General features: G+C 43.8%; 1 protein-coding gene and 1 long non-coding RNA gene across 2 annotated transcripts in view; one reads left to right on the top strand and one right to left on the bottom strand.

The window, feature by feature from the left end:
- Positions 1–201: 201 nt before the first annotated feature.
- Positions 202–9,310, bottom strand: LOC132250935 (uncharacterized). Its single transcript, XR_009462656.1, has 2 exons — positions 7,933–9,310; positions 202–7,837 (listed from the first exon to the last, which is right to left on the bottom strand). It is a non-coding gene; the product is annotated as an uncharacterized LOC132250935 (long non-coding RNA).
- LOC102566512 (pituitary tumor-transforming gene 1 protein-interacting protein) overlaps positions 9,287–10,763 on the top strand; it is a 45,073-nt gene continuing 43,596 nt past the window's right edge. The window contains exon 1 of the mRNA XM_006258931.4: positions 9,287–9,410. Within this exon, the coding sequence (XP_006258993.2) occupies positions 9,317–9,410 (94 nt within the window). The 5' untranslated portion in view covers positions 9,287–9,316. The remainder of the gene's footprint in view (positions 9,411–10,763) is intronic.

Raw genomic sequence — 10,763 nt, 5'->3', positions numbered from 1 at the left:
TTCTCTTAACTTATGGAGCGTAGTAGCCTCTGTTGGTCTCTCTCCCCACAGCATAGTTTGTCTTGTTGTCTTCAATTGTACTGAGCTTCTCCAGAGGTTAAAGCAGACATTGGGGGATATAGAGGATCCCAGCTGGACCCTGTGTTGCAGTCAAGAACAGGATTTGAACCTAGTGCAGTTAAGGATTGACATAACACCTCATTCAATTAATGAGAGAAAGGCTTTAATAACTATACAACAAACAAGCTACAGCACTAAATGACAGAAAAAGACTCCTTTCCAATAGTCAATTAATGAACTATCACAAAAGTCCTAGTATATGTTAGCTGCAATAGTGTCTTTCACCAATGCAGGCAGGAAGCGGTTTCGGTTTTACAGCCTTCACTGGGCATGGATCCAGTGCCCAGAGTGATCAGCTGGGTGCAGGTTAGAGTCTTGCAGTGATTTCTTTCTCTCTCCTGGAGCACTTGCCAGCAACTCTGTTTCATTCTTATAGTCTTTAATTGTATAGCTTCAAAGCATTCCACCTTGACATTTTTTTGATTAAGTCCAAACAAAGCAGGTAGAAAGGGACCATCATATTATAATTGCTAACTGCTCAGATCTCCTTTTGGGTTGTCCAGTTGTGAACCTTGTTTTTGCAAACTTTTGATCAGTCCAGAGCTTATACTTCAAGCAAATGGCATGGGTCTTGATTGACTGAATGGGATACCTTAGGGCATCGATCACAGGACCCTGTTTTGAGTAGTTGTTTTAACAGTGGTGCAGAACCCAAAATATTCTGAACCGGTGATGGTCTCTGGAGACATTTGCAAAACCCCAAGCAGATATTGAATGCCTGTTCTGAGAAATATGCCTTAATCAAGGGAGGATGTGTCAACAAGAAGGATAGTCACATACGAATATGCAGTTATTTATGATTGGTTTTCCATAATAAAACATTGGGTATACTTGCAACTAGTACAGGAGGTTAAATCAATTGGGATTGCTTCATCTTGCATGGTCCCAGTCACGATCTTGTATTCTTGTGCAAGATACACTCTTATTTTAATTTGATCATTTGAATTTCATATGTGGGTCCAGCCAAGCTTTCACAGTCATCACCTCACCTCATCCCCTTGCTCTTTTGTTCTGGTCTTTTCAATCTGCAGAGTTGGAACACTTCAAATTCTCTGCAGAGAAACTTCCACATGATTGGGTGGAATTGGGAGCAGGCAACTCATCACCACTGTTCAAACTCTAGCTGTTGGCCTGTGCCACATCTGCATATACAGATGTGAAGGGAAACATGGGGCTGTTCAGTAACAAGACTAAACGGGACGTTGTTTTCTCCTAAAAATAAAAATCTCCAAGGAGCAGATAACCTGCTTTTTATCAAGTCTAGTGTTTACAAAGGAGTCTAAACTAAAGCAAGGCACTGAAACACAAATGCAAGGTACATAAGTTAACTTGACTGTTAATGCTTGTCTTGCCCAAGTATATGGACATCATTAAATTCACCAAGTCCTAAGTCATTGAAAAAATCATACTCCAGGTGCTGACTGGTAGGGTGAGGTCACTACCTCACCGCTAGTATTGCTGTTAATTTTCAAGGCAACAGTTCTGTTTCAGGTAGGGTTTGTAGAACTATATTGCTAATGCTGAAAGCAAGTATCATGTTAACTGAGACAAACTTTTCTTTTTCTTTTCTTCTTCAAAAGTGTGTGATATGGGCTACTGCTATGGTGGCGATTCTGGGTTAAATGATCCAGTGATGTGCTCTGTGTTGCAAATCCCATATTCCTATTTAAAAAGGCAGAATTTTAGTTTGCAAATAAGAGAAAACAGATGCTAATTATTTTTCTGCTTACTGCATGCATCTGTACAAGGAATTCATATAAAAAGCTGAGGACAGAGGGAAATAACTGAACATACAACATTTTTTGGCTGGAAAAACTGTGTCTGATGCCAAAAAAAAAAGAACAAACCAGAACTTTGTTCCAGAGTCTGAAAGCTTTAAAATCCTAATTTAGTATTAGACATTGCCTGCGCAAGTCCACATTTTTTAAATAAGAATCAGTCAGCCTTGTCTGCTGTTCGTTCTTTGCAAGCAAAGATGACCACATCCAGTGGGGAAGGCAGGGGTCAGGGAGAGAGAAGAGAGAAAGGAAGAGGCAAAGAAAAAGGGATTGGGGAAAAAGAGAGGAGGGGGGTGGAGGCTAGGTCACATGGGCACTTGGGTGACTTATAAGACCAATGTTTGCCTTGAACAATCTGCTGTAGCAAGGGCAGGGGTGTGACAAGGAATGAACATGAGAGGTCTTTGTTTCCTGGCCATGTGCTTCCTCACTGCCTCTGCCATGCACCGCTGCTCGAAGGCTAGTTCTCCACTCTGGACTGATGACCTCTAAGATGGATGATCATAAGCAATTTGCTCCCATGACAACAGGTCAATGCCAAAACTCTTTAGGGTGTCCTTGTACCGTGATGTGTTTGATGTGCCGAGAAAGCATACTCCATTTCACAGTTTGCTGTAGAAGATTTAATTTGGCAGGCGAGTTTCAGGCATTCTTGAAAGGTAGCCGGCCCATCTTGGCTGCACCAGTTTCAGTAGAGTATGGATACTGGGGAGAGCTGATCTTCTGAGCACCTCAATGCCCAGAATCTTGTCCTGCCACTTGATCTTTAGTATCTTTCACAGGCAGCACAGGTGGAAGTGGTTTAGTTTCTTGGCATGACACTGGTAGATGGTCCAGGTTTCACAGGCATAAAGGAGGGTTGGGAGAATGATGACTTTGTAAACCTTCAGTTTTGTCAACATTCCAATGCCTCTGCAGTCCCAGACTGACTTACAGAGTCTGCCGAAAGCCACGCTGGCTTTTGCTAGCCTCACATTGACTTTGTCGTTGATGTGGACAGCACAGGAGAACATGCTGCCTAGATAGGCAAACTTGTTGACCATTGACAGTTGTTGACCGTTAACTGAGGCGTGTGGTTCCTGGAGTGTTGTGCCAAGCACAGAATGAAAGCATCACTTCAGTCTTCTTCGTGTTGCTAGTGAGTCAAAAGCTGTTGCAGACTGATGGGAATAGGTCCATTGACCATTACATGTCAGCCTGTGAGCCTGTACATAACACGCAGTCGTCAGTGAAGAGGAAGTCATGAAGCGTGGCTGTCTGAACTTTGGCGCTCGCTTGGAGCCTGCGCAGGTTCAAGATGTCTCCATCGAAATGGTACCTGATCCTCAGCCTTGTCTAGCATTTATACATTTAGCATACATGGTTATCAGAAAACCCTTTGGCATCATTTCTTTGAAAAATTGGGGAGTCCTAAATGGTAACAGTCATTAATATGCTGCCAAATTCAACTTAAACATGAGGTTGACATTTGGCTTGTCATTTTAAGTTATATTATCTTAACCATAAATCTCACCACAAAATACTGTAATTTAATCAAGGGTTGAAATTCAGTACAATGAACCATTATGCACAACAATGCGCTTGGCAGTGGTAACTGACATGCAACATTTTTTTTTTAAGTACTATGCATATTTTTCAGATTCCTTAGGAAATCCTGACTCTGCTTTGTACATGTGACCGAAGTCTTAGCAATTGAGGTCAACACCGTTTCCAAGCACATCTTGCCGCCGAGGCATAAGAATGAATTGTTTTTACCTGCCTATTAGGATCACAGAGCGAAACATATTTGATATGTTTTAAAAAAGCATGTTTATTCATGAGATTCTAGCTAACTTACTGTGAACATAATGGGCAAATTTCATTCTTGGTTTAACTTCAATAATTACATGAGTGATAAATTTGACCCAATGCATACAGAAAAATTGTAAAATAAAGAAAATGCATTATAGTAACTCTTCCTCACAGTGCAAAATCTTGATCCTGCAAATACATGCTTTGTTGGGCATTTACAGAATTGGAGTTTAACTGGTATGGTTCAAAATATCCAGTTTATCTACATCAAATTATTTAGATAACCATTAATTACACAGTATTATATCTACATTCCTTATGGAAAGACGGTGGTTTGGTTAAGGCAATGGAATCAGTCTCAGAAGGGTAAATCTTGAGTCTGTTCTTTGTTTATACATGTTACAGGTCTTGCGCAATTAACTAGTTAATTGTACAATTACCTCAAGACCAGCTATGTCTGCAAAGTAGCTATCAAATGATAAAAAGCTCAAACCAGCTATTAAGTTTGACCTCAAAATGTGTACTAATGTTATAGCTGGTTGCTATCAAATTTAATTTGCATGTGTAGCAGGGTCTCTTCCCTTCAGCCACAAGCCCTGTCAACTGACAGTATTCCCAGCTGCAGGGGTACGCTTCCCCAGCATGAAAACTCCAAGCCCTGGGGATTGTAGTGCTGTGATCCCCAGAGCTGGCGGAGGGGGAGAGGGAAGAAATCTCCTGCCCACACGGGGCTCTTGTCCAGGTCCTCACCTGCAGCAGGGACTGGGAGTTCCACAGTTGACATATTGTGCAGTCAGGCATGAGAGCTGCAGGGTCTCTGGGCCCTGCCTGCACGTGGCCCCATGGTTGAGAGCTCCGTTAACAAAGGGGGCTTCCAGCCATGGGAGCCTGCTTCTTGCTAGTGCCAGGGGAGCCCAGGATTGGGGTCCCCCTGCACAAACAACATGGTGCAATTGGATCTAACGCACAATCCCACAATCATGTCTCCTGTCTTGCATGTGTAGCATGGCAGGAGGTACAATTGTGTGGATCACGCATTGGATCCAATCATGACTTTTATCTGCATGTATAGAGGTGACCACAGACTTTCTGCATGACCTAGGCAAATCATTTAAACTCTCTGCTGCACTTTCAGTATCCATAAAATGAGATTATTAATAATGTCCTTTCTCACAAGGCGGTGTTAGTTATTTTTCAAAGCTGAATTTATTCTTAAAGATGACTATGTAAAAATTGCTTAAGCACATCTGCTCTTTATTTGAATACTTTCATGTCTGGTGGCTCCAAATGGATTAATAGATGGATGTTTACTTAGGGGCTTAAATTAAGCAGAAACTTAAGTTCCCTTGATAAACTGACATTTGTCAGAAAAAATCTTAAACATGTACACACACTCCTATAAAACTGGAGCAACCCAGATGGGTGGAGTGGGGGGGAGGGAGAGAGTAAACTGGATTCTGATAAGTAATGGCCATTATCAACTGAATTGTTCCAATAAGTCTTAGCTACGTAAACACACTGAAAGTGATTGATTGAAAGTAACAGAACTTCATGACGGAGGACCAACTTTGACCTCTAGTTACCCTTGGCTCTGCAGAAAAAAGAAGCAAAAAAAAAATCATGTTAGATCTCAAAGCACAGGCTGAATTTGCAGAACTGACCGTTAAAGCATTATTTTATACTGGCAATTGTTTATCATTGCTTTTTCAAATACAAAACAGAAAATTTTTTTAGAAGTTCTGAGGGCTTTTGTTTGATATTCTCTTCTTATCTTTTTCTTACTGCCTGCTGCTAATTCTAAATCAGGTTTCCTGAGAAGGGATAATTTTTTCATATGTCTTTATTACATTCTATTAGGATTTATAGCTGTTGAAGGACTAGTTGCCCAATCAAGAGCAAAAAAAAAAAAAGGTGATTCATTATTATAGGTATAACTATTCTAAGAGAAATGGAGCAGCTCTTCATAAAGTATATTGAGTCTCCTACCAAGTTAAATCAGAAGAGACAGATAGTTATAACACTACCAAAGAATTCTTAAGTAGTTGTCTTATTTTAAGTTGTCCATGTTTGTCACATCTTTTGTTCCACTTGAAAGATGTTAGAACTAATGCATTAGATGAATATTAAAGAAAAAATACAGTCTCCACATTGAAATCTGAGCTGTGTTATGTGAAGGCATTCTTAAGGACACACACAAAACTATCTGAAACATAGCATTTAAGAGTTAGCTGGATGACTCTTGTTCTACTTCAGCCAGGACTCAGTACACAGAACTGAAACTTCAGCTGCGCTACATGTCTCAAATGATTCAAGATCCATCTATATGATGCTTATAAAAACTTGCATGGATTATACTTCTAACCAAAACATTATGGTAAAGTTAGCTTGAGGATATTTAGAGCTTCCTCCCTCCTGTAAGCAAATCCTAGTCAGTCTCTATGTATGTTCCTTGGTGTTTCTTTAACTTCTTTCCTCCCTTGCTTGTGATGATAACAATGTATATCACCTTTTCATCCTCATCACGCTCATGTGGTTGAGAAGAATGGGTCTGGTCATAGCAAATCTCTCTTTGTTCCACGTTTGTTCAGCACCTAGCACAAATGTGTTCTGGCCCAGTGTAAGGAAGTACAGCCTTCAGGAGCTGGAACCTCCGTGACAGGTAGGCAACAGCGTGTAAGCTGTTTGGCTGGAGGCCCAGAAGGCCAGCTGCTACTGAAGAGCATTAAAGCCGGGTGGAGCTACAAAAAAGAGTTAAAGTTCTGAGAGCGGAGTGCAAACGGAGATGCTGGTGCATAGGGAAAAATACAGAGCCTGTATCTTTCTTCCCAAGATATGAGGAAAGACTGCAAGTTTGTGTTTGGTTTTGTTTGCTGTTGGCACACTGGTTTGATTTGTTGCTTTCCTTTTACTCTGGGGAGAAGACCATCTCCTGTAAAATCAACTGGCTGAGAGAACTCCCTGGACATGGTGCTGACTGACCTCAATAAGGAAGTTGGGTACATGACCTGCTTACACCCAAAAATATAAATGATACTAAAATTGCAAACTCTTGACCATTCCAAAATCAGGATTTAGGCCCCAGTAAAATGTGACTTTGAAAAAAAAGTAAGATTGAGGTTTTTGCTTGCTTGCTGTTTTTGAAGCCTGCTCAGTATACTTCCTGTTCTCAAGCCTCGCTCGCAACCGTAAGTACTAGAACTCCTCTTAAAGTGAGAGCTCATACTTTGTGACTGGGGTGCTAAGAAAAATATAAAATGCTGTTGTGCTAAAGTCACAAAAGTTGACAGCATTCTTTTCATTGCCTTTTGTTCTCCAACCCTGGCTAGAAAACAGTTCTGCCTTCTTACAGGTAAGAAGCCCTGAGCCCCAGCTCTGCTCTGCTCTCCCACCTCTGGTCAGGAAGTTGTGCTATGGCTGTAACTCAGATATGACTCAAGTTAGTGCTATCTCTCTTCCTCCTGTCTATGATCTTGACAAAACATATAAGAACAATTGGTGTGTCGTGACAATACCAAAAGGAGTAAGTGTTACTTCAGATACTCGTTTCCTTGAAATAAATTTTGCAGTCTCAACCCTACCTACTATTATTGTTGCTATTGTAATTTCTATTGCTATTATTATACCATGCTTCCAGCACATCCACTGCTGCTTCAGTTCTACCCATTTCTGTGCCTCAGCCAGGTTACAGTTTTAAATATTTTCATCAGATTCGCCTTTCCCATAGTATGTGGTAACTGCTCCTCCACTCAGATCATCCCATGGCATCATCTACCACATTACCTATCATGGTTCAAATTTGAAGGAACTGTCTGAGGAGATAGAAAAGTAGACACCTAGCACCAAGCTCCATTATCCATCACCAGATGGAAAGCACAAAGCAACAGGAAATAAAGTTGATGCTAATGAACACCAGATCTTACCTTCAGCAACACGCATCCTCATCAGCGATGAAACACTCGAGGATAGCATGCATCACTAAGATCTGGCTAGATGACAGTGAGACCTGTGTTACACTGTTCTCCTAGGATACTTGGCACATCATAGGCCCAAACAAGACAAGAAGACAGGCTGCACTGCATTCATCTTCGCATCAAACATGAAAACCCAAGAGATTTTGCCTCAGGTAAGGCAACTTGTATTTCTTTCATCTGGAAATTTAAACCAAAACCAAACCGATCACAGATTTTATCCTCATTTACAGACTGCCACCAACATAGGGATTTATAAAGGAGCTTGCCAATACCTTGTAGTTGACAGTGGTGAAATATTCCAGACTTGTCATCCTGGGAGATTTCAACTGGCATATCAACAAAACTGCATATGCAAAAGCTCCCAAATGCATTTCTTCACATGTCTCTTTGGAAATTTCACAGCTGGTCTGTGATCCAAGCTATGTGGTGCCCTGGACCTCCTCTTCAGTCTCAATGTTAAGATCAAAGATGTTACAAGGTCTCCAGTAGACTGTGTTAAGTCAGTGGTCAGAATCTTTCCATTCTCACAAGAACAGAAAAGATCACTGAGTCTGATTTGACCAATAAGATTCATGTTTGCAGGGCCTTCTGATAAGCAGCCTCCATCCACAGGACAGAAATCTGAAGAAAGACCTACTGCATCACTATTACTGAACACTGAACTCAGCCATTGTTATGTTGGGCCCTTGGATCTCCCTTTTTCCCCCATCACCCACACAAATCTCCTTAAATGTCTGATACTGTGTGTTGGATGAAGAAAGAGAAACACAGATTCAAGTGCCACTGGCAGAAAACCAAAGCGGATTGAGACAGGATTAAACATGATCTCCAAACTTAAGCTAGGGCTGTTTTTATGAGACCTAGAAAACCTTCCTGTGCACTTCTACTGAAATTACCAATTCTATTCCAGAGTGTAGTGCTGCTTTCTCAATTCCAGCTGCCTACAACCTGCATCAAACCAAGGCACAACACGCTGCAAAGAACAAAAATCCTTTTCTGAAAAGATCATGCACATCTGAGTAAGCATTTCAAGAACCACTGATCTGCTCCATGCATACTTATCTACTAGGGAGCCTACGTTCCTGGAGCCCAGCAGTGAACACAGGGGAGGAGGGCGGCACAAAAATACTTGCCACTGCAGCTGGTCATGCCACGGCCAGGGGCAGCATGGTAGCATGTGTTGCTGCTGTCCAGGGCGGCATCCTGGAAAGGACTTCAAGGCGCCCCCCAACAGCCATTGCTCTCATTCCCAACTGGGTTCATGGCCAAGCTCCACGGAGCTCGGCCATGAACTCGTGTCACGGAGGCTGAGTGAGGACGCACCCGGTGCGTGGCAGAGGACGGTGCCTGGACACCAGGGTCGCTCAGCCAGGGCCCCACCGCTGTGCGCTCACTTGTGGGAGTGAGAGAACTGGGGGCAGTGGAGCAGGGGAGACAGAGGGATGTTGCGGAGAAGGAAGGAGCAGCGCAGCCCTGCACCCCTCTGCCGTCCCCCGCTGAGGCAGCTCCCGGGCGCCAGGGGCTGGGAGGCAGCCGGGCTCCCACGGCGCAAGCGCAGGCTTCCCCGGCGGACGCCGCTAGGGGCGCTGCGGTGTGCTCGGCACAGCCCAGCGGCCAGCTCCCAGTGCGCGTGCGCAGACGGCGGTTGGCGCCGGGATGGAGGCTCTGCGGCTCTGGGCTCTGTGTCTGCCGGGCTTGGCCCTGATGCGGATCTGCGCGGCCACCCGGACTCCCCCGGTGCCCAGCACAGGTAAGGACGTAAGAGCCGCCGGGCCTCGGGCAGCCGCTGTCGCCACACCTGCGTGACGTCAGGCTCGCGGGGCGAGCCGCGTCTGACGTCATCGCAGCGTGGTGAGGGGGTTCCTGGCCGAGGGGTGCCGCCTTATGCCCTCGACTCGGCCCCTCCGCAGCCCGCGCCTGCAGGGCTGGATTGGGGCCAGGCCACATCCTCAGTTCAGCGCTGAGCCATGCCCCCCACACCCGGGTTGTAGTCGTGCCGTGACTCCGTTCCCGCCCCGCCCCGCCCCTCCGGGCCCGGTCAGAGCTGGGCTGCCCCCGACCTCCCCTTGCGGCCAAGCCCTCCCCGCCGTGCACAATGGACCCAGTCCGCACCTGGACTGAGCACCATCCATCTGGCCCCAGGGAGGAAAAGGTTGGGCACTGTGGAACTAAACTCTTCGTAAAACTGCCGTCAACCCGATGCACTGCAAAACTAGGAAGAGTGTTTTGCGTTTGAAAGCTTGTCTAACTATCCCAGCTATGCTGTTGGTCCAGTAAAGGATATCCTTGCCTCTCCCATTAAAAAATGCATCTTAACCATAAAGCCCCTCGCTGCTTTTCTACATGCACAGGTTTTACTGTTTTAGCTCTGCTTGGGGCAAGGCAGCTCTTTCACTTTGTAGCTGTGCTAGCTCAGAACAAAAAGGAATGGGGTTGGGAACCAGGGCTCCTGGCACTATGAAAATACAAAGCACGTTCCTTTCTCTCCCCCCTATATCTCATCCAAAGACAAGACCTTAATCTTGTGAAGTATTGGAGGAATACTGCCAATTCAAGCTGTTTATATCAACGGTATTTAAAAAATAATTTCTAGGAAGTCCAGTGACATTTGAATTTCCTTACTAATATTTATTTCTACTTGCACTGATTGGTTGAAAGACCAGTGCAAACAGGGAATACTGTTTCAACATTCACAAGTAGTGAAAATGAACCTGAGCCAGGAGGTATAAACTTAAAGTGAGCAAACTAAAATGATGCAGAAAAGGAGTAGGTATTACTGTTTTGCAGGTTGTTCAGTCATAATAATAATGTTACAACTTGATGCTGTAACAACATTAAGTAAATATTTTTTAGTCAGCTGTGACCCAAGTTAAGAGACAATTCTAGTTTTTTTCCTATTGTAAATAATAGGTTGCTTGGTAGCTGTTGAAAACTGCTGCTTTGTAAGAAATGGTGGGTAACATGCACAGATTGGTTATGTGCTTTCATGTGTGACGTGAGTTTTGTCTGGGTGCTCTTTATCATTATAAATCTAAGGTAGTATTGATTGATTATGTTACTTAGGCCCCAGTCCTTAGTTTATTGCTGTATCTTATGGAACAGG

The sequence above is a fragment of the Alligator mississippiensis genome, chromosome 5 (assembly GCF_030867095.1).
Source record: "Alligator mississippiensis isolate rAllMis1 chromosome 5, rAllMis1, whole genome shotgun sequence".
NCBI lineage: Eukaryota > Metazoa > Chordata > Crocodylia > Alligatoridae > Alligator > Alligator mississippiensis.
Note: the sequence above shows the minus strand (reverse complement) of the source record. Positions and strands in the feature narration are given on the sequence as shown.